General features: G+C 40.4%; 1 protein-coding gene across 17 annotated transcripts in view; it reads right to left on the bottom strand.

Moving 5' to 3' along the window:
- Positions 1-14448: 14448 nt before the first annotated feature.
- Positions 14449-25167, bottom strand: part of CDH7 (cadherin 7) — a 154128-nt gene continuing 143409 nt past the window's right edge. For 16 of the 17 annotated variants that reach the window (XM_086372225.1, XM_086372237.1, XM_086372220.1 and 13 more), the window contains one exon: positions 19183-21891. In XM_086372225.1, coding sequence (XP_086228351.1) covers positions 21398-21891 — 494 coding nt within the window. In that variant the 3' untranslated portion in view covers positions 19183-21397. Of the gene's footprint in view, positions 14674-19182; positions 21892-25167 lie in introns of those variants that run through there. The other variant, XM_086372234.1, reaches the window with a different exon arrangement.

A 25167-nucleotide genomic window follows, 5' to 3' on the forward strand; every position in this document is an offset into this window, starting at 1 on the left:
AGCCATTGGGTACATTTTACATAGGCTTCCACATAGATCTACCACATAGATCAGTGATAAAGAATCCACACTGAATATCTTAATAAATATTATCTAAGGCATGAGTAAATGGAAGTTAAGCCATTGGGCACATTTTACATAGGCTTCCACACTCATCTACCACATAGATTAGTGGTAAAGAATCCACCTGCTAATGCAGGAGATGCAGGTTTGATCCCTGAGACGGGAAGATACCCTGGAGGAGGAAATGGCAACCTACTGGAATATTCTTACCTGGAAAACTCCATGGACAGAGGAGTCCAGCATGCTAAAGTCCTGTGCATGCTCAGTTGCTTAGTCATGTCCAACTCTTTGCAACTCAATGGACTGTAGCCTGCCAGGCTCCTCTGTCCATGGGATTCTCCAGGCAAGAATCCTGGAGTGCGTTGCTATTTCCTCCTCCAGGGGCTCTTCTCAACCCAGGGATCAAACCTATGTCTCTGCACTGACAAGCCGATTCTTTACCACTGAGCCACCTGGGAAGCTAATGCTACAGTCCATGGAGTTGCAAATAGTCAGACTTAACTGAGCATGCACACACATTGTGCATATTGATAATGTAAACAAGGATTAGGAGATAATTTAAGCTTCAGGGGAAATGTTTAACGTTATTAGTACTAATTTCATATAAAATCATAGTTGTCTTTCTTTTACCAACCATTAAAACAGATAAAGCTGAAACTCCAGTACTTTGGCCACCGCATGCGAAGAGTTGACTCATTGGAAAAGACTCTGATGCTGGGAGGGATTGGGGGCAGGAGGAGAAGGGGACGACAGAGGATGAGATGGCTGGATGGCATCAGCGACTCGATGGACATAAGTTTGAGTGAACTCTGGGAGTTGGTGATGGAAAGGGAGGTTTGGCGTGCTGTGATTCATGGGGTCGCAAAGAGTCGGACACTGAGCAACTGAACTGAACTGAAAAAAGATAAAGTATGGAAACACCCCCCACATACTCTTTATTGTATTTTGTTAGTGTGTACTTTGTCAATTTTACCCTCTGACTCTATAATAACTTAAATTTTAATACACAAAATGCTTCACTCACTCTATCAGATAATTAGGAGAGCTTTTGACAGCAAACTAAACACCTACTTAACAATGGTTTAAACCATTAGAACATTTGTGGGTTTTTTTTTAAGTGTAATGAATGATAAATAGACCATCATCATGTTTGTTAGGGCAGCCATAGTTCCACAGTTTAGCATTTTCTAAAGAAAAATTATAATCTTAATACAAAAATTCCCACTAAGTTAATCTTAGATACTCTGTCATTCACATCATAGGAAAAAAAAAAGTGATAACACTTGTCATCAACTTTATACAGACACTTGAAAAATTAATGGATTTATAGGAAAATTAGCTATTGCCAACTCATATTCTATTGGTGAATATAAATATAATGTATCTCTTAAGATTTTATAACAAAAAATACACGGTCATATGGAAAAGAAAGTAGTGATTAGCAACAGTTTGGCAATTCCCATAGAAACTAATTCCAAGCTGGCACTGTATGTATTAGCATTGCCCTGTACCTGTGCAAGTCTCTTAGTAGGTTTGATTCAATTATCTATTTTATCTTGGGTACTAGATAATGCCATCTCTATTTAATATTCTATTTCTATTGCTATCAAAGATTCCATTTGCCATTCACAAAATGCATAAAAAGGATTTCAATTTTTGGTCTTGCAGGAGCTGCATTGGCCTTCAGGTTATAGTTACATAAGAATATTTGAAAAAATGGCCTTCTAACTGTGAAAGTAGATGCATTACATTTGCATGTCTTTATTTACATTCTCTAGCTTTTTAAAAATTTGTTGATCTTAACATTTTTGAAAAATATGGATTCACTGTTTTGGAAATTATTTCCTGATTTGGGTTCACACCATGTGTCTTCTTGATTATAAACAGGTCATTCATATGTTGGGATGGAGAAAGCAATGGAACCCCACTCCAGTACTTTTGCCTGGAAAATCTCATGGATGGAGGAGCCTGGTAGGCTGCAGTCCATGGGGTCACTAAAAGTCAGATATAACTGAGCGTCTTCACTTTCACTTTTCACTTTCATGCATTGGAGAAGGAAATGGCAACCCACTCCAGTGTTCTTGCCTGGAGAATCCCAGGGATGGGGGAGCCTGGTGGGCTCCCATGGGGTCGCACAGAGTCAGACACGACTGAAGTGACTTAGCAGCAGCAGCAGCATATGTTGGGAATGACACAGAAGTGATGTTATAGCTTCACCGCACCATATCAAGTGGCACTGGATGATAATCTGTTCTTATGTAATGTCATTGGAGAGATCATTAGCTTGTTAAGGCAATGTGTCCTAGATTCTCCACTGTAACAGTATTACTTGACCTTTGTAATTAATAACTATCATGTGAAGAAACCTTGAAAATATGTAAATAATGTTTATTATTCTAGTTTTAATATCCATTTATAACTTCTCGCTTCTTTATCCAGTCAATATTTATTGGTTGTCATTCTACTGCCAGGAAGTACTTTTCTTTATGCCTGATTTTATTCTGCATTCGTTTATAACAGCAAGGACTCATGGATTTTATTTTATTTCATTCAGTAGTTTATAATTCAAATTATTGGCAGTTATTTTAACATTCAAATTCCAAAAGACAAATTACAAGGCTTCAAAACCTTCCTCACCCTTTAGCATTCACATGTGAAGAATAAAACTTGTCGGTCTCCATGCTGGAGAATCTGATGGAGGTGTTGTTTGTACCCTTGGCATTTCAGAAGCTGGTATCCTGTAATGCAAAGGCTGTCACAACCAGAAATTCTAATCGTGCATCCTAAAGCCTGTAGGAATAAACTTTCTTAACAAGAATGCCATTACTTAGTAAGAATGGCTTACTACAGATTAGGTAATGCAGGAGTCACATTCAGAGAAGACTGCCTAGCAGATGTTAGTAATGCCTAACTCACTGTTCTCTGACCACCTATCCCATAGCAGACGCTAAGTAAGCACCTCGAAAATGAACAGATGATTAGACTTAGGAAAGTTGAATTGAAGAGGGGGAGGAATTTTGACTTGAATTTTGGCTAATTTGAATAATAATTTTTAACCAATGCTTGTAACAATTTCTGAACCTCTTCTTAATGGTATTAGAATGGATTCAGGGACTGTAAACATCTTTGCCTATTTTTTGTGTATTAATAGTCTTCAAGGGGATTTTAATTACAAACATGTATTAAGGCAATTATTGTAACTAAACTATCTCTTGCCTATTACTGGTAGTGGAACTTGTTTTTAAGTTGATATGTTCAGTACTGGATTAGAAGTCATAGCTTCTATGTCATAGCTTTTAATTAGAAGTCATAGCTTCTCATTCTAGCATCTATCCATAACACTTTAGTCCTCTACACCTCGCATTTCCAACTGCCCAAATTACTAATGTCAGGAAGTCCTGTGCAGTCCTCTTTGACTTGTGATGTAATAAAGGTGAGAAAATAATTAAAACTTAACAAAGATTTCCCTTCATGACTGTGACTATAACCCCATTTCACATGTTTTCTCACCCAGATTAGAGCTAAGGATAGTTTTAAGGATTTTTCCCCTCTGATCACATAATAATCTGGTGGTAAATTAATAAGCTTTAATTATTGATGATGTTTCCTTGGATAAGTTACAGTTGTTCTGGGCTTCATTTTTTTTTTTTTTTTCCATTAAAAAAAGGTACACTATTGCTTGCCTCTCTTGGGTAATCACTGGTTTTATAAGCAACTTGAAATCACATACTGGATTGGATTGCTCTGAAAGTTAAAATGACACATCCATGAAACATTTTTCTTAAGATGATTTTATATAAAAATCAGTCACTCGGAAGGAAACATGAAATTTTCATTACAACAGGACTCATTTCCTGTACTAAGTTGTCAGAAGGTATAAATTGGAAGCCACGTTGGCATTGACAGTCACAGTTGAGATTCAAGATGACAGAAATACCCACTACAGGGTCTCTTGGGTCTTTTGAGTTGTTAGGTTTTGGGGGGCAATTATTTTTTTTTTAATAATTTAATCTGCAACAATGTTTCTTAACTTTTTTAACATAACAAAGCACACATCTAGAAAACATGTCAACAACCTGAGCATATATCACCCTGTGGTTTTCTGACTTGATTCATACTTGTTATGCACTTCATATATACAGATACACACCAGTATCCTTCTGAAACAATACTTTATTTCCTCTATCAGCTAAAAAAAAAAACAACTCAAATCCTTAGTACTCTAAGAGAGTGTCTGCATGAAATGGAGTGCTTGAGCTGAACAACAACCATCTCTTCAGGTTCTGACATAAACGCAGACCTCCAGTTTTTTCTTAATGATTCATTCCCAAGGTTAAGTCAGTTCAGTTCAGTCACTCAGTCATGTCCAACTCTTTGCAACCCCATGGACTGCAGCATGCCAGGCCTCCCTGTCCTTCACCATATCTCAGAGCTTGCTCAAACTCATGTCCATTGAGTTGGTGATGCCATCCAACCATCTCGTCCTCTGTCATCCCCTTCTTCACCTGTCTTCAGTCTTTCCCAGCATCAGGGTCTTTTCTAACTGGATTTCCAGGATCCATTTTGCAGTCAATCGAATTAGCAGTTTTGACACTCTTATATCTATGTATTCAAGTAACTCATTTAAGCAGAAACACTGCAGAAAATAAATTTTTTAACATAATTATAATAGAGCCTCAAAAATACACAATAATAGATTCATTGAAAGTTATGCTTCATACTTTATATAAGTGAATTGCTCATCTCTAAATTTTGAGAAAGAAATTCTGAAATCTATGGTAAAGAGCATCTATACCGATGCACAGTATTCTTTTAACACAGCCACATAATTTAATTGTAGACGGTGGATCTGACAGTCATAATTATCTTTAAAAAAAAACCTAAATTTTAAATGCCATTACCTTCACTTTAACTTTTAGCCTCAAATTATGTGTGTGCAATGTGTATGTGAGTATGCTCAGTGTATATAATGTCCAAGATATGTAATATATGCAATTTGAAGTCTAACATATATTAAACTTGGGTAGTTAGTTCTTTTTCCTTTGTGTTTTTTTGCTTTTGTTAGGTAGTTAGAATAAGAAAATGAGTCCAGAATGGCAGTGGCTAAAAAACAAAGGGCAAAGCCTAAGAAAATAGAACAAAGGAAGGTCCGAGGACTGGAGTGAGGACCTCAGGTGAAGCAAACAACCTCCTGGCTAAACTAGTTTACATAGGGCATGCTGAGAAGGAGGAGAAAAAACATATAAAAAGTGGAGCCAAAATTGAGCCAGGGGCTTCTCTTCTCTTAGCGTCTTTTGGGTTGGCCCACCCTCACTCCAGAGAAGGCAATGGCACCCCACTTCAGTACTCTTGCCTGGAAAATCCCATGGATGGAGGAGTTTGGTGGGCTGCAGTCCATAAGGTCGAGAAGAGTCGGACACGACTGAGCAACTTCGCTTTCACTTTTCACTTTCACGCATTGGAGAAGGAAATGGCAACCCACTCCAGTGTTCTTGCCTGGAGAATCCCAGGGAAGGGGGAGCCTGGTGGGCTGCCGTCTATGGGGTCGCACAGAGTCGGACACGACTGAAGCGACTTAGCAGCAGTAGCAGCAGCAACCCCCACTCCTTGAGGATGTATTTCCCTTTGCTTGTCAAATAAAACTGTGCTGTAACATGGAGCTGCCAACACTGGTCCAAATTTCGCTTCACGTTTTTGCTGCGACCAAGGAACAGGGCTGTAACACTGGTCTGTCCATTGCTTCAAATTTTTGCTGCGGCAAGACAGAAACGAGGAAATTACACACTCCCCTGACATATATGTGAAAGTGAAAGTGACTTCCCTGGTGGCTCAGATGGTAAAGCGTCTGTCTACAATGCGGGAGACCCAGGTTCGATCCCTGGAGAAGGAAATGGCAATCTACTCCAGTACTATTGCCTGGAAAATCCCATGGACAGAGGAGCCTGGTAGGCTACAGTCCATGGGGTCGCAAAGAGTCGGACATGACTGAGCGACTTCACTTCACTTCACTGACATATATGGTGCCGTTTCTTGGATTTAACCTGGCTGAAATAACCTTGGCTCAGCCCCCGCAAGGCAGAGGCCAAACACAGCAGAAGCCCAACTATGCAAAAGCTCCAGCGGTGGAAGCTGAACATGAAGAAAACCCAGCACAGGGGAAGTGACAAGAAACCCACTGTGCTGGAAACTGGGACAACACACACAAACTTGGCAGAAAGCTTACTCGGCTCAGTCTCAGATCCCAGGGGACCTCCGGTTGGGGTAGGAAGTCCTCACCCCTGTGGCTGGAAGGACATATGGCTAACAAAATCTTAATTCCTTTACAGTCTCTTGTTTCTTGTTTCCCTGAACCCCCCACAAACAGTTGAGCAGTAGTGGGTGCAACTGAGGGACTCTGGAAAGGCTACTCCCCAGTGTGTCCCGAAGGCTCCACTTTCCTCTGCTGTGCCCCAGTAGCTGTTGCCCAAGCAGGTGGGGGTTCTTCTGTCCTTAATTTTCTTTGTGCCAAGGATCAGGCCAATGAAAACTGTGAGCACAGGTCAGGTATTATTTATCTGGCAGGTTACGAAGGGGATTCGCTGGCATGTTTTTCCCCCTGCTTTTTCTTCCTGTCCTTCAGCTCCTCTCTTTTGGGACTTGAGCCCGGACAAAACCCATGGCACCTGGCTTCAGGACCTAATGAAACTCAGGCTCTGATGTTTCATTGCAAAAATTCAGTGAGAGACACAGTGATAGGTAAGAGGTGGACTTGTTTGGATTCAGGGAGGATCACACTCCACAGGGTGTGGGCCATCACAGAGGAGAGTGGCCATGGAATGTGGTGTGATTAGTTTCTGTGGGCTGGGTGATTTCATGTGCTAATGAGTAGGAGGATCATTCCAACAATTGGGGAACCACCCACTCCTCGTCTTTCGACAGTGCCTTGGACCTGTCCTGGCACCTCGGGGTGTGTCATTTAGCTTGCAGATTGAGGATCCAGGTTTAGTCGAATTTGACTTGTCATCTTGGACCCATTTGATTTTAATTGGTTTATGTTATGCCCTTGGGCTATGTCGTTCTTTCAAAAGTTGAGCCCTGCCCCCTTCCCTCCTGTTTCGTGCTCTTCTGAGCACAGCCACCCAGGCCCACAATGATGCCTCCACAATCTTCTTGAGGGACAACCAGGAAATAAATGGCCCTTGGAGGAGAAATACTGTATAATATCCAATCTTTCTAGATATTCAGGCCTTCATCTTCCATGTTTCTTACAACATGTGCCACAACAGCATCTCTCAGTGAACCCTAGAGGGCGGGTAACAGGCACACAATGCCTGTTAGAAGTCTATCTGGTGGCATCCCCTCAAGGGCAATTGGGCTTCCAGGGATAATGTTTGACACTTTGGGAATCAGCCCTGCAGGCCGTTTGGGCCCAAACCCTTACCATCCTTCTCCCAAAGTTACAAACATACCCCTGCATCAAATCTCCACTCCACTTTTATGGAACATCTGGTCTGTTGCCTCTTACCAATTTGTTCTTAAACCACTTCCTAAATCCTACAACCAGGACCCTGCCTCCTTGTAGGTAACATTTTTCCATGCAGCTTATTATTAAAATACCCCTAATGCCCTTAACAGGACCAAATAACCCACTCCTTTGTCATTACCTCTGTTATTACCTAAAGTGGGTCTATAACAATGAAATTTTCACCATTGGAAACACCCTAAGCTGTTCTTTTGGAGGACTAGGGAAGGAAATCAGTGGTTTACATTCCCTCAGAGCAATAAGAGGATGAGGCTTATGGCTGTTTCAACAGGTTCCCAGCCTCAGGGCACAGACTTGGATTGTTTTTCATCATGATATCTATTCCCATCCTGGTGGACAAACCAGTAATGAGTTAAGAGTACAGCCCCTTAATCCTACCCAGCATTGGTCATGTTGGAGGCCTTGGGGATGCCCAACTCCAGTCCGGGGGTCCCATGAAGTAGACTTGCCTCAATCTGCCTAGGGATCTGGTCCTCAAAAAGTTGTGATGCATCACCCTGCTCAGGGATCTGCCAGTCCAGGGGTCCCAGGAGGTTGTCATGCTTCAAGCTGCCTGGGGATCTGCACCGTGACCCGGGGACTCCTGGCTCTCAGGTTGCAACAGTACTGGGTAGGATAAGCTTCAGAAAGACTCACCCCTAAGGAAGTCCACCCATGGAAATAGAAGGAAGCCTATTAGTTGTGGGATTATGCCCAAACTCAGCAATAACTTAGGAGTGCAATGGGAACCACATTGCCTTTCTTTAAAGTCTAAAAGAGGCCCTCCAAAGTGTGATTTTAAAGGACAAATTTCTGTCTCAATGTGCATCAGACATCAGGATAAAATTACAACAGCTACAGCAGCAGGACCTATCTGCCTCTTCAGATGAGATGGTCCAGACAGCCACCAATACCTTTTATAACAGAGAATAGGAGAGGGAGGCCAAGGCCCAGGAGAGGGAGAGAAGGAAGGAGACAAGGCATGCCCAGATGCTGGCCACCCTCCAGGGAAGCCCTAAGGCAAACCCCAAGTCCTTGAAGGACAAAGCATGAGGCAAATGCCTAATCTTTAGACAGGCAGGACATTGGGCCAAAGAGTGTGCAAACCATGGAAAGTCTTCTAAAACAGTTTGCTACAAATGCCATCAACTGGGGCTGTGGGTGGAACTCTGCCCTCGGAACCCGTGGGCCTCAAGGTCAAGTGCCAAGTCTCCCCTCATGATGGTTCAACAGGACTGAAGTCCATTCCAGCCACCCCGCCTTTCACAGATAACCATCACGGGGCTGGAGCCAACTGGATGTGGTAGGTAGGTGCAAGAATTTCTTAGTTGACACAGGGGCTACCTACTGTGTTCTAACCTCCTATTCCAGAGCCTTCTCCTCCCAAATCTGTACCATCTGGGGTGCTACAGGAAAAACACTAACAAAAAGACTTACCTGAGCACTTCTTTGTTGCTGGGATGAAAAATATTTCCCACAAGTTTCTGGTGGTCCCTGAGTGTCCTACTCCCTTATTGGGAAGAGATTGTTCCCTGCCTTCTAAATCTTCCAGCTATTGATGACTTGATAGAAGATGCTTTAAAACTCTCTTATGGGGGCAAACTATTTTTACCAGCAACCAAGTGAAACAACTCCTGAATGGGAGAGGTCATTTATGGATGTCTGAACAAAGAATCCTCAGATATCAAGTAGAACTAATGGAAAATCTAGGCCTGACTATATCCCTTTGTGTGGTTCTTAACCCAGCTAGCCTCCTGTGTACCCCCGAGGGCTCTCTCCCCTTTCACTCTTGCCTAGAAACTTTGGACCACTGGACAAAACCCCGAGAGGGGTTGTCAGAAGATCCTCTGACCAATCCTGAGGAAATCTGGTACACTGATGGGAGCATTTCTCTTGGATGGGAAAAGAAGAGCTGGATATGCAATAGTCTCCAGTTTTGAGACCATAGAGGCTAAACCTTTGTCACCAGTTTACTTCAGCCCAATTGGCTGAGCTCATAGCCCTGAATCAAGCTTTAAAACTGGGAAAAGGAAAAAGAGTAGCCGTTTACACTCACTCCAAGTATGCCTTTCTGATGCTACATGCACATGCTGCTATTTGGAAAGAAAGGGGCCACTTGACCACCCGAGGGTCCCCAATCAAATGTGGTGATCAAATCCTTAGCCTCTCAGAGTCAGTCCATCTGCCCACTGAGGTTTCAATCTCCCACTATAAAGGACACCAAAAAGGGGGCACAGACGTGGCATGAGGGAACCAAGCAGCTGATGAGGCAGCTAAGAGAGCAGGTTACAGAACAATGATAAGGGCTGGCACCTGGGTTCTACAGACTAATTTGCCAGAAACTCCTTCATATACTGAAAGTGAGACTTTTTAAACTAAGAGTGAGGGTTTTCAAGAAGATTGTATGGGGTGGTTCCAAAAGGAGGGACTCTTTTTTCTGCCTGGGAACCTCCAATGGAAGTTGGTTAACTCCTTACATGCCGCCACTCATTTAGGGAAGAAGGCCCTCCAAAGATTACTAGAAAGGTCCTTCAGAGGAACAGGCCTCCAAACAACTATAAGGCAAGTGGTCTCCTCTTGTGCCACTTGCCAATTAAACAGCCCCCAAGGAGCTCGAAGACCCCAGCTGGCCCAGCCCATCCAACAACATGGGACCTACCCAGGAGAGGACTAGCAGATGGACTTCACCCAGATGCCAGTTTCTCAAGGGTACAAATACCTATTAGTTGTAATAGATACAACCACAGGATGGATTGAAGGCTTTCTTACCCAGACTGGGAAGGCTGAGGAGGTGGTAAAAAACTGCTCCATGAAATCATTCTGAGATTTGGTCTGCCAAGGTCATTACAAAGTGAAAATGGGGCATCATTTCCTTCTAATATCACCCAAGGTGTCTCTAAAGCATTGGCCATTACTTACTATCTTCATTGTGCCTGGAGGGCTCAGTCTTCAGGAAAAGCAGAAAGAGCCAAAATACAAAAGTTACTCAGTTGTGTCCAACTCTTTGCGACCCCATGGACTTAGTCCATGGAATTCTCCAGGCCAGAATACTGGAGGGGGTAGCCTTCCCTTCTCCAGGGGATCTTCCCAACCCAGGGATCAAACTCAGGTCTCCCACATTGCAGGCAGATTCTTTACTGGCTAAGCCACAAGGGAAGCCCAAGAATACTTGAGTGGGTAGCCTTTCTCCAGGAGATCTTCCTGATCCAGGTATTGAACCAGGGTCTTCTCATTGCAGGCAGATTCTTTACCAACTGAGCTATGAGGGAAATTACAAAGAAAGAGCCAAGCAATTCTTAAAGTCCGTGATAAAAAAGATAACCCAGGAAACCTCGCTGGGATGAAAGGAAGCTTTACCAATGGTTCTCCTTTGCACTTGTATTGCCCCCAAGGAACAGGTTGGTCTTAGTCCTTATGAGATGCTATATGGGAGACCTTTTGTTTACATCAATGACCCCTTCCTCAATCCAGAGCCTCAGTCGTTCTGGTCTTAAACCATGGCCACTGGGCAATTCCAACAGGATATATGCTTGTGGGGTGTCAACCAGGGCCCCAAAGACTCTAAACAGCCACCAGTATATTCTCCAGGGACTCTAGTCCTTTAAAGTCTGGAAAGATGGGTCCCCAAAGGCTCAACACCAGCCTACGTGGAAGGGCCCCTACCCTGTAAAACTTTCTACCCCCACAGCAGTCAAGGTACCAGGACCTGACTCCTGGATTCACTATTCACGAGTCAAGCCGTGGAAGAAAACAGAAGAGGACATTCAATACACCTGTGAGCCCCTGAGAGAGCTCAGATACCTATTCAGGACTACAAATGAGTGCCACTCTAATGAATACCCCCATAATTAAGTTTGTGGGATAAGATTTCTCAGGACAGCTCTAAAGAACCAACACAGCTTGGCAGGAGTTGCACTCCAAAATAGACAGGAGATAGATCTCCTGTCCTGATTCCTGAACAAGGAGGGCCTTGAGCCATCTTGAATGAGATGTGTTGTTTCTGGGCAAATACCTCCAGCTAAATTAAAGAAAGCCTCACAGTACTCAAGAAAAACATTCAGCTCCTACAGGATCTCAAGAACGAGCTAGAGAGCCCTTGGGGGTGGCTACAGTCTCTCTTTGGGGGATCCTTCTCCTCAGTTCAGTCACATCAGACTTTGCAACCCCATGGACTGCAGCACACCAGCCCTCACTGTCCATCACAAACTCTTGGAGATTAGTCAAACTCATATTCATTGTGTCAGGTCAGGGATGCCATCCAACCATCTCATCCTCTGTCGTCCCCTTCTCCTCCTGCATTCTGTCTTTCCCAGCATCAGGGTCTTTTCAATGAGTCGGTTCTTCACATCAGGTGGCCAAAGTATTGGAGTTTCAGCTTCAGCATCAATCCTTCCAATGAATAGTCAAGACTGACTTTATTTAGGATTGACTGGTTGGACCTCCTTGCAGTCCAAGGGACTCTTGAGAGTCTTCTCCAACACCACAGTTCAAAAGCATCAATTCTTTGGCATTCAGCTTTCTTTATAGTCCAACTCTCACATCCATACATGATTACTGGAAAAACCATAGCTTTGACTAGACAGACCTTTGTTGGCAAAGTAAGGTCTCTGCTTTTCAATATGCTGTGTAGGTTGGTCATAGTTTTTTTTTTTTTTTCCAAGGAGCAAGCATCTTTTCATTTCATGACTTCAGTCACCATCTGCAGTGCAGTGATTTTAGAGCCCCCCAAAATAAAGTCTCCTACTGTTTCTATTGCCTTCCCATCTATTTCCCATGAAGTGATGGGACCAGATGTCATGATCTTTGTTTTATGAATGTTGAGTTTTAAGCCAACTTTTTCACTCTCCTCTTTCACTTTCATCAAGAGACTCTTTAGTTCCTCTTCATTTTCTGCCATGTGGGTAGTGTCATCTGCGTATCTGAGGTTATTAACATTTCTCCCAGCAATCTTGATTCCAGCTTGTGCTTCATCCAGCCCAGCATTTCACATGATGAACTCTTCATAGAAGTTAAATAAGCAGGGTGACAATATGTAGCCTTGACATACTCCTTTCCTGATTTGGAACCAGTCTGTTGTTCCATGTCCAGTTCTAACTGCTGCTTCTTGACTTGCATACAGATTTCTCAGGAGGCAGGTCAGGTGGTCTGCGACTCCCATGTCTTTAAGAATTTTCCACAATTTGTTGTGATCCACACAAAGAGTTTGCTGTAGTCAATAAAGCAGAAGTAGATGTTTTTCTGGAACTCTCTTGCTTTTCGATGAAACAGTGGATATTGGTTATTTGATCTCTGGCTCCTCTGCCTTTTCTAAATCCAGCTTGAACATCTGGAAGTTCACTGTTCATGTACTGTTGAAGTCTGGCTTGGAGAATTTTGAGCATTACTTTGCTAGTGTGTGGGACGAGTGCAATTGTGTGGTAGTTTGAACATTCTTTGGCATTGCCTTTCTTTGTGATTGGAATGAAAACTGACCTTTTCCAGTCCTGTGGCCACTGATGAGTTTTCCAAGTTTACTGGCATATTGAGTGCAGCACTTTCACAGCATCATCCTTTAGGATTTGAAATATCTCAACTGGGATTCCATCACCTTGACTAGCTTGTTTGTACTGATGCTTCCTAAGGCCCACTTGCTGCGGGGAGACAGAACCAAGGAAATTACACACTCCCCCAACATGTTTTAAATTATTACAGACAAAATGCAATTGCTATGTAGTTATCTGATCTGTTGTTTAAAAAGTTGATTTCTTTTGAAGAACTGGTCATATTCAACAAACTATACATTCCATATCTTGAGATACATAAACAGAGGATTTATATTCATAAAAAATATAGCATGTAGCAATAAGATAGTGAATCATATAATTCTTCCTGCTTTTAAAAATATCAGTCATTAGCAGCATAATTTCATCAGTTAATGCAACAAAAATGTAAGAGTTAATTTGAGTGTATATTGTAGCAACATTCTTAGTAGTTATATAGCTACTAATGTATTTATTTATAATGCTTGTTCATGGGAGCTTTGAATAACCAGATAACTAATTCCTGAGGAGAAGATTTCGGCGGGTACTCTTTCTGCCCCCTTCTGATGCCTATGTCAGAAGCTTTCTCTATCTCCTTTATACTTCAATAAAACTTTATTACACACACACACACACACAAAGAAGATTTCTTAATGCTCATTTTATGAGTAGACTAACATATCAGTAGTACCTATGCATATTATTTTTTAATTTCTGATGGCTTCTTCATTTATAAAAGGCTATTGGAAGATATTGAAAATGCTTTCAAGTCATCAAGAGTACAGAATGGTTTTCATATTAAGTCAGTATTATTCTACTCTAATTCTTTGAAGTATATAAATGATTAATTACACAAGCACCAGTCATGATTGACAGAATTATTGAATTCTCTATCAGCATGCCCATGCTGATTTGCTTAACTCTTATTAGCAGTTAAATTAGTTTGGTTTGGATCTCAACCTGCAAAGACCTTATAAGTTCAGTTCAGTTCAATCATTCAGTCGTGTCTGACTCTTTGCGACCCCATGAACCACAGCACGCCAGGCCTCCCTGTCCATCACCAACTCCTGGAGTTTACCCAAACTCATGAAAGACTTTATAAAATACCTGTTCTAAAGTAGTTGCTTCAATTAATAATATCAATTGTGTCTTTTCCCAACTTAGGATATTAATTGCATGTTTTTTCCCCTATTGCATATTTCCCAAGCCAGAAATTATCCATGTTTACCACTAAGAGGAAATATAATCAATCTTATTACATAATTTCCATAATTTTCCATAATAAAGCCTTACATTTTTACAGTGCTTTACAGTTTACACAGCATTTTCACTTAATCATCTCACAAGCTTCTAAAACAGACAGGATGGTAATTAACTCAGTTTTAATCACAAAGATATAAAGGTTCAGAGAATTAGAGTGGTATCCAGGGCACAGCCAAAATGTGCTGGAACTGACTTCTACCCAGATTTGATAACCACGGACAAGGGGTGCTTCCTCTTACACCAGTGATGCTCAACAAGCCAAAGCCTGGTGACAAGTCACAATAAATAATTCACATTCCACATTCTGTGTTGACAATGAGATGGCATCTACACAATAAAAAGAAAACGAGGAAGACAGTTATCCAGATAGTTCAGCTAAATGCTGTCCCCTTAACACCACAATCCTTTCCCAATTTAGATTCTTAAGCAAACAAAATATTGCTCCCTTGAATTTATCAGACTTTGTCTTATTGCTTAATAGGCATTTGCCAAATGACAATAATACACTGGAATTAACAAGATAATATTAGGTTATTTTTTAAGGTCGTTTCAGACATACTTTCCAATGTCACTCAATCATACACACACACCTGTTCTTTTAAGATCCAAGCCAGTACAAGGCAGCATAATAATGAAAAAGTGTCAAGAATGTTGCACACACAGGCTGTCTCGTTTTTGCTTGAAAAATTACTCCTGGAATTATACTTTATAGTACCTGCCAAGTCACAGCCTCAAATAACTCCCATTTTTCTTAAGGGCTAATCCCACTCTTCTGAAACAATTTCAATTACACTGAAAATGGAAATGCTATTATTCCTTTCTTGTTCTTTTGATTATGATGATGATTTGTTACTTAATCTTATTATGTTAGTTTTCCTAAACTTTCATATACCATGGAATACATACACAATATATGTTAATAATTTAAAAATAATTGACTATAGAAAAGTCAATTTTGAATATTGTGCAATATTGAATGCACAGTTCCAAAGAATAGCAAAAGAGATAAGAAAGCCTTCCTCAGTGATCAATGCAAAGAAATAGAGGAAAACAATAGAATGGGAAAGACTAGAGATCTCTTCAAGAAAATCAGAGATACCAGGGGAACATTTCATGCAAAGATGGGCACAATAAAGGACAGAAATGGTATGGACCTAACAGAAGCAGAAGATACTAAGAAGAGGTGGCAAGAATACACAGAACTATACAAAAAAGATCTTCATGACCCAGATAACCACTCTTTTAGTGTGATCACTCACCTAAAGATAGTCAACCTGGAACATGAAGTCAAGTGGGCCTTAGGAAGCATCACTACAAACAAAGCTAGTGGAGGTGATGGAATTCCAGTTGAGATATTTCAAATCCTAAAAAATGATGCTGTTAACATGCTGCACTTAATATGCCAGTAAACTTGGAAAACTCATCAGTGGCCACAGGACTGGAAAAGGTCAGTTTTTATTCCAATCCCAAAGAAAGGCAATGCCAAAGAATGTTCAAACTCCCACACAATTTCACTCATCTCACACACTAGCAAAATAATGCTCAAAATTCTCCAAGCCAGGCTTCAACAGTACATGAACAGTCAAATTCCAGATGTTCAAGCTGGTTTTAGAAAAGGCAGAGGAGCCAGAGATCAAATAACCAACATCCACTGGATCATCGAAAAAGCAAGAGTTCTGGAAAGGCATCTACTTCTGCTTTATTGACAATGCCAAAGCCTTTGACTGTGTGGGTCACAACAGACTGTGGAAAATTCTGAAAGAGATGGGAATACCAGACCACCTGACCTGCCTCTTGAGAAATTTGTATGCAGGTCAGGAAGCAACAGTTAGAACTGGACATGGAACAACAGACTGGTTCCAAATCAGGAAAGGAGTATGTCAAGGCTGCATATTGTCACCCTGCTTATTTAACTTCTATGCAGAGAACATCATGCAAAATGCTGGGCTGGATGAAGCACAAGCTGGAATCAAGATTGCCGGGAGAAATATCAATAACCTCATATGTGCAGATGACACCACCTTTATGGCAGAAAGCAAAGAAGAACTAAAGAGCCTTTTGATGAAAGTGAAAGAGAGAGTGATAAAGTTGGCTTAAAACTCAACATTCAGAAAACTAAGATCATGGCATCTGGTCCCATCACTTCATAGTAAATGAGGAAAGAATGGAAACAGTGAGAGACTTTATTTTGGGGGGCCCTAAAATCACTGCAGATGGTGACTGTAGTCATGAAATTAAAAGACGCTTGCTCCTTGGAAGAAAAGTTATGACAAACCTAGACAGCATATTAAAAAACAGAGACATTACTTTACTAACAAAGGTCCATCTAATCAAAGCTATGGTTTTTCCAGTAGTCCTGTATGGATGGGAGAGTTGGACTATAAGGAAAGCTGAATGCCGAAGAATTGATGCTTTTGAACTGTGGTGTTAGAGAAGACTCTTGAAAGTCCCTTGGACTTTAAGGAGATCCAACCAGTCCATCCTAAAGGAAATCAGTCCTGAATATTCATTGGAAGGAATGTTACTGAAGCTGCACTATTTTGACCACCTGATACAAAGACCTGACTCACTAGAAAAGCCTCTGATGCTGGGAAGGATTGAAGGTGGGAGGAGAATGAGACAAAAGGATGAGATGTTTGGATGGCATCACTGACTCGATCGACATGAGTTTGAGTAATCTCCAGGAGTTTGTGATGAACAGGGAAGCCTGGTGTGCTGCAGTGCATGGGGTCGCAAAGAGTCAGAAACGCTGAGTGACTGAACTAAACTGATAGATTTAAGTTCAAATAAACTACCTAGACAAACAGAAAATGAATTTTCTTATGTGTTAACTGTCACATACGTTCCATCTGTCCCCAGACATCCCTGACCAGAAACAGTTTAGAGTAAGTCCAAGCTTTCTTTCAATCAACTTTAATTAGATCTGCTGCTGCTGCTAAGTTGCTTCAGTCGTGTCCGACTCCGTGCGACCCCATAGACGGCAGCCTGTAAACCTTCAAATAATGATTTAGAAACAACTTGGGTAGTTAGAACAGTTTGAAAGTCAACTTTTGTTGTTGTTCAGTCACTCAGCCATGTCCAACTCTTTGTGACCCCATGAACTGCAGCACACCAGGCTTCTCTGTCCTTCACTATCTCCCTGAGTTTGCTCAGACTCCTGTCCATTGAGTTGGTGATGCCTGTTGCCCCTTCTCCTCCTGCCTTCAGTCCTTCCCAGCATCAGAGTCTTTTCCAACGAGTCACCTCTTCTCATCAGGTGGCTGAAGTCAAAAGGTGTCAAAATAACATGGAAAATTTGATGCTTAATATTTGTAAGTAGTACTTAACAATGTTAAAATATTTAAACAAGATGCTTTTTGCCTCTTGCAGTATATCTAACTTTATCTTAAGCTCTTTTGGATTTTATATTTGAATATGATGCTAACACTTTATTTGCATGTAAGTTCTTTGAGTATGTGCACCATACCACAAATACAATTCCTACCTTATACAACTACGCCATTTACATGAGAATAATTGCCGAAGACTGCTCGTCATCCAGTGTGGTAGATGTATTTGTGCGTGAAGTTAAAATAAATGTAAGACATTTTCAGAGGGCAGAGTGAATAGGCGGGTAGCAAAACCTTCACATTATTATTTCTTGCCTGTGTCTAACTGTAACTGCAGTCAGCCTCAGCTGAGCTTCCCACCAAAGGAAAGTTGACCAGCTTCATCTAGATGACTGCTTATAGAAAGATCTACTCATTGCCTCTGTACAGCATCTTGTCTTCTTCTCTCCTTCCTAATTTTGGTCTGCAACTGACTTTGGAATATTGCTTTAGCATAGTGCACATCCGGAATCATAATTTAGGCTTGATCAGCAAAATTCCACTTTCTTGATAAGGTTTAGCTTTCCTATTCTTTATGCTGACTTAAAATTATCCAAGAGTAATAATCTAGAGTAGAGGCCTGAGTTTATTTCTTTGAGTTGGAAGGTAACAAGTTAAATGCAATTAATTTTAAGAAATGAAATTGTCCAAAATATGCATTACTTTGTATACCTTCAGTTTCTAATGGTGCCCCCACAGGGACAAATGGAAAATATGTAAAGTTGTTGACTTCCCAACCATTTTCTGCATCCCATATGAAGCGGGTCCCCTCCTTTTCTACCTGTAGCTCCAAGGATCTGATACTAGGAAGTCACGACTACATGAATCTGTATTTAGTAGAACAGGGCACATATTGCTCTCATTTCATCATTTGATATTCTATTCATTCATACTGTATTTACAACTAGATTTCCTTTTATAAAGCAAACAGTGAAGTGTTAGTAAACAGCTACCAACTATTAACAGTTCTCAAAAAAAGAAAAGGTAGTGTTTGCTGATTTCTGTGAAGGTCTATTACCACCATGGCTGACCTACCAAGATATTATCACTAGAAGCAGAATCGGGAAGAAATATGCAGAATTGGTACTTAGGAGTTGTTCTGAGCTGGCTCCAGTCCACCACTGAATTTTAGTGGTTAGATGATATAACAGGTATTTATTTAGACGCTTTTGGAAAATTCTGTAACTAGCTCTAACACTGATTTTTGTTCATTGACTACTCTCTGGGTTTACAACAGAGCCTCTCTCTCAAGGATGTCAGATAAACATATATAACCCTAGATTTCAGAAGAAAAAAAAGAGAACTAAAATAACATTCACCATCATTAAAAGAAGCTTAGCTAGAATACTTCATATAAATTCTCTATTAGGGACACACTTGCAGCCATCTCAAGATTTCTTTTAAACACCACTGAATCAAGTTCAATACCGTATTATCATCATCTTTCACACACAAAATGGCAATTGAGTATATGCAAGAATTTCAAATCTTTATTTAAATTAAAGCCTTCCCCCCAATCATTTACTGGCAAATATGAAATTTTTTTTGAAAAAAGAAGAAAATATATATACTTTAAAAGGAGAGAAAGCAAGATGAATGGTGCGATGTTCCTTTTCTAAAGTACATTCAAACTTCCATTTATGCAACAATCAGCAGCTGTGACATCATAACCCAAATGTACTATTTTATCTTCTCGTGGACAAGGGGATTATTACACAATCATATTCTCAGCACCTTGCTGACTTAACATTTATATCATTCCTGCACTGCATTCTGATTTTATGGACTTGGGTGAATGTACTATGCTTTACTTTTGTAATCTGAAAAACGTATGTGATTAAAAGTCATGAACAGTATCCTTTACTCTGTTATACAATTGGTTTTGCATATGCATATGTGTATTAATACAGCAAGAAGCATGTCTAGTCATGAAACAATGTCTATAAAACTATTCAAATGAAAGAACTGTTTACAGATAATCGTATTTATTGAATTATTTATTTTGATGAAGCTGAAGGCCACTTTCACATACTTCATTTCTAAAGGTGGGCTGCAATTTTACAGAATCCTACAGAGTTTCTCCTCATGTAATCAAAATACTGATACTCTGGTTCCAGTGTTTGTCTTTCAGAAAGCACTTTTAGAAACACAATTTCCTATACAATGTCCACTATCTGTAGATTTATTAGAACCCATCAATAAACCCTTTTTAAAAGGTAAAAAGAAAAAAAAATTCATTCTTACTTGACTATATTCACATTAAACTAGTATTAACCTAGAAAATAATGTTAGGTAGAAATAACACTTTCGTCATAAAATTCTTTTTCTCAAACACATGTGATTACTTGAATTTCCTCTGCTCACTTTGGCACGTCTAAACTGGTACAGAAAGTATACACTATTTGGATAATTCTTGAGAAACATATTTGCATCAGAATTAAAAGATGGATTTTGAAATTTATAACATTACATTGTTTAAGATATATTCAAAAAAATCTGTCCATATTTTTACAGCAAAGGAGGAGGGGAAAACAAATTCTCAAAAGTTTTTGGAGCTTCTAGAACTTGTTACCTTGAAAAATAAATCTCGCATCAAAGAAAATCTCAATTCTCTCTGAAATCTTCCTTCTATAATACACTTCCTTCCAATGTTCTCTAAATTCTAATGGCTCAGACAGACAACTTCTATGTCCTTGTAGCTGTGTTCCTCTCTGAGATGTGAACAGTATTAAGGGCTCAATTGCTCAACCTTTTTTTTTCTTTCTTTCTATTTCTATGCTTCATTTCCTTCATGTAGCTCAGAGTGGAAACAAATCAACATGTTCTGATGAGCTTAATATTCCGAGGCAGGAAGATGGACCTGAATTGAGTGGAGATTGGAGCTCCAAAATAAATATAACACCATGTGTCAAATAAAAAAAGAAAAGGTAGTCTCCTGTACAAATCAGAAGAGATAATAAAAAAAAGGCAACGAATAGACAGCAACTGTTTTTCATACCTACACAAGTATCTCAAAAAGATTGCCAACTTTAAGAATGATTTACCTGTTGCTTATTTGGAACACTTCTGGATTTATCTGCTAAACAACGGTTTATGTTGCCTTAAACCAAATTTTATTGGCTTGTATTGGAGGACTGGGGAGGATTTTCTGAGAATTTTTATATTGCGAAATAAAATATATTTGCTAACCCACAGCAATAAAATTCTGCTGGATGCTCTAATCTAGCAAGCAGAAAGCATCACTGTAAATTAAATTTGTCCCAAGTTTTGATATGCAAGAAGTTCCAGGACTTTTTCCTGGCATATGGTGTATTACTCCCTCACTGCCGATACCATCACTGCACTACTCACTCAGAAGGCTGGGTGCCTTTGCAGGTATCTGAGAGTTGCTGTCTATTCACAAACCACTGAGCATTTCTTTTTTTTTTTTTTCAATCAAAAAAGCTTTCAAATGCTCAGAGTCTGTGGTCAGTGCAGTCCCTTGGACAAGTCTAATGAAGATTTGCTTCACCAAGGCAGAAACCTAAACAGTTAAAAATGGAGGAATATTTACAACCATTTCCCTTGAGCAAGCGGAGTTCTTGTGTTCTGCACGTCATTTGTTTGTGTTGCTGTTTTTTTTTCTTCTTTTTTTTTTTGCCTTTACTTTTCCTTCAGTACCTTTCAAACGAAGGTCTCCAGGGCTATGAGTACAAGCTGTCCTGGCCGTTTCCATACATGTCTGCGAGGCGTTTAAAACGCGGTCCCCAGTCACTAAGGTAGTCATAATTCTGATCAGAGTTTGAGCTGATGGAATCTAGGGAGCTGAGAGATTCCGCCACCGAGCCGTTCCCCTCGAAGGCGTACGTCTGCAAGGAATCATAAGGCGGGGCGCAGGGATCCACGTCGGCTTCTTTCAGTCTCTCCCAAATAAATTCCCGGAAAATGACATTATCCGGGATGCTTTTAAAAGTCGGTCGACTCAAAAACTGGATTTCCGGGGTCACATCCCTCCGGGTCTTGGTGTCTCTCATGACGTTGAGGTTTCTGAGCGCGGCCATGTCGAAGGCTTCCGTGTCTTCCTCTCCCCCACCCTCGTCGTCGTATCGGACGATGTTTTCTCTGATATCTCTCTCTTCGTCGAAAATCAGGGGCTCTTTTTTCCGTCTTCTCATGGTGACGATCAGGAGGATCAGCACTATGACAAGGAAATAGCAAAGGGACAGTTTCAGTCAACTCACCGGTTACCCCCTCCATCCTGGGGAAAGTAGGTCTCTGGTGTTGATTTCAGGTGTTTGTCCTTTAAAGGGAAATGAATGGGCTGCCTACTTACGCGGGAACTCACAGCAGTAGATGCGCTCAAATTGCTAAAACGCCTTTAATATCAAACACTTTTTATACATCAAGAAACCCTTTCCCACACCAGTTCAGAATGATGCCACCCTCTTGAATGTAACCTCCAAAGCATTTGACAGAGCTCATGGGAGGACCAGCTCAAGATTAACATAATAATTTCAAAGCCATGAAACACAAAGGGACCTTTCTTTTTTTTTTTTTTTTGGAACTCTTTTAATTGCTGGAAAGGCAAAGCGACATTCATAAATGTTTGGGGTCTAATTTAACAACTGCCATTTCCGAGGGAAATGGATTATAGCATTTGGCTGGGTTCTTTGAAGAAATGCCTAGTACTTGTCTAGGAAACTCAGCTGTTAAATAAAATCCAGTATGTCAGACCCTATACAAACATTAAAAGCTTCCCTCTAATAGAGTCCCACTTTCAGCATGAAACACTGAACTGAGTTTTTAATGTATTATGCCTACAGGTGTTATGCCTACAGGTTGTAAGGTTTTAGCAGTAGCCAAAGATTGATGGAAGAAATCAATCATTTCTTTAACATTAGGAGTTTTTCTTTTATCAAAACATACATAATAAAGGAGATGTTTGCACTGGAAAACAGAGACAAACAACTACACTGGCTATACTTTTAAACAAACTGAATATACTTTTTGTAAGTTAATTTTTTTGGAGTTTAGTCGCTTTACAATGTTGTGCTAGTTTCTGCTGTATAGCAAAGTGAATCAGCCATATACATATATCTGGTCTTCTCTGGATCTCCTTCCTATTTTGGTCAACCCAGAGCATTGAGCAGAGTTCCATGTGCTTTACAGTAGGTTCCTGCCAATTAATCCATTTTATACATAGTATCCGGAGAAGGCAATGGCAGGCAGCCCACTCTGGTGCTCTTGCCTGGAAAATCCCATGGACAGAGAAGCCTGGTAGGCTGCAGTCCATGGGGTCCCTAGGAGTCGGACACGACTGAGCGACTTCACTTTCACTTTTCACTTTCATGCACTGGAGAAGGAAATGGCAACCCACCTCAGTATTCTTGCCTGGAGAATCCCAAGGATGGGGGAGCCTAGTGGGCTCCTGTCTATGGGGTCACACAGAGTTGGATATGACTGAAGCGACTTAGCAGCAGCAGCAGCAGCATGCATAGTATCAGTAGTGTATACACCAGTCCCAATCCATCCTATCCTCCTCTTCCCCCTTGATGTCCATACATTTCTAGTCTATATCCGTGCCTCTTTCTCCTTTGCAAATAAGATCATCTACCTCGCTTTTCTCAAACTGAATGTGCACTTTTGCGCCTCTTAATAAATACAGTTGGCCTTCTGGATCGGCAGGTTCCACATCCAAAGATTCAACCAAACTTAGATTGAAACTTTTTTTTTTGTTTTTCAATTTCAGGAAGTTCCAAAGAGCAAAACTTGAATTTGCTTCACTTAGGCTACGATTTATACAACATTTACATTGAATTTGCAACTACTGACATAACGTTTACATTGTATTGGGTGTTAGAGATGATCTGAAGTAAAGGGGAAGATGTACATGGGTGATATGTAAATATTACACCATTTTACGTAAAGGACTTGAGCGTTCTTGACTTCGGGAATCAGCTCCCCACAGATGCAGCTGGACAACTGTATACACGAATGATGACTGTTGCTCTGCTCTGGCTACGAGTTACTTAATGCTGCTTGACTTGGGAACATATTAGATTTCATGGCCTACGAATGAAAATGAAGTAGAAAGGCATTCTTGAATTTTAGAATTCAAAAATATATAATCATTAGTGAAAGTCAGTGAATTATCTTTGGCTACAAAAAAGATATCCTTTTAACAATTTTTAATCACAAGAACTGTTTTCCTGGAAGGTCTAGAAGTCCCCAAATATATACTGAGTGGATTACTGTTTGAGGTATATTACTCTCAGCAGTTTAAAAAGAAGTTTATATTTAAAATACCCTTTAAGGTTTTTCTTTGGCATTAAGAATACATTTGAGAACAAAAATATAAAACTAAGAAAGACATCAAAGTAATTTGGAGTAATTAAAGGTAATGAGTAGGGGTGAAGCATATTCCAGCCTTCACCCTCAATTTGTTTTAAAAAGCAAAATCTAAACATGAATTAATTTTAACCATTTTGTTATCGTCAATGAAAAGTATATGCTTTCTTAGGCATGTGTTTGCTATTTGTTTTCCATCATCAGTAGGAATGTGACTGACAAAAATAATCTTACTGGGGATCTTTAGAAATAGGGGGAAGCCACTTGTTTATTGCGGTACTTTTTTACTTCCTTTACTTCCTTTCCTGTTTGACCCTGGTTCCCCCACAACTGTAGGTTGCTTTACCTGCAACCTACAGTTTAGGAACTGATATACATTTCTGAGCTTTCTGCCCACTTTCTCCTGTTGCCATGGCACATAAATGCTTTTCTCTTCATCTTTCTTTCATCTTATTTACTACACTTGAATGTTTTCAACTGGCTTCATCAAAGTAGCAAATGTGTAATACCAAAACCCATGGTTTTGAAATGAATGAGGCATCATTCATTTCCTGTCTATTCCCATAAATACTCTGCTGTGTACAGTATTTGCTCTTTGCTAAGTAGATTCCCAACCCTGTCCCTTTTTGTCTTCTGAATATTATCATGTCCACCACTCCAAAGCCTTTTAGTTTTCAAGCTCCATGCCAGAATGCTACAGCAAAAACATGTTCACAAAAGATCAATATGTTTCTGTTGTAACATTCTGGTATCAAACTTGAAAATTAACATATAGCTTTGGTGTCAAGCAGGCCTTTGATAAAAGTCCATTCTTTCCTGATATTAGCTGCGTGATATTTGCCCAGTAGTTACAACTTGGACAAGTCACTTAATCTGAACCTAGCCATATGTGATAGTTATAGCCAACTTCTGTGCTCACAGTGGGGACTAGAGAGATCAAAGAGATTCGGGAATCATGTACGGAGATAAGCAACAGGCCAGGCACTTGCTGTTGTGCAACAGAGATGTGTTCATAGTTATCCTGTGACCTACAAGAACATTCATGCAAACTTCTGTGAACACAGCAAGTGAAGACGTTGTGTTTCTCCCCTGAGGGAAAACCAAGAATGAAGTTAGGTAATAAGCA

The sequence above is a fragment of the Bos grunniens genome, chromosome 24, assembly GCF_055505025.1.
Source record: "Bos grunniens cultivar Pamir isolate PY7600 chromosome 24, Bosgru_T2T1.0, whole genome shotgun sequence".
NCBI classification, from domain to species: domain Eukaryota; kingdom Metazoa; phylum Chordata; class Mammalia; order Artiodactyla; family Bovidae; genus Bos; species Bos grunniens.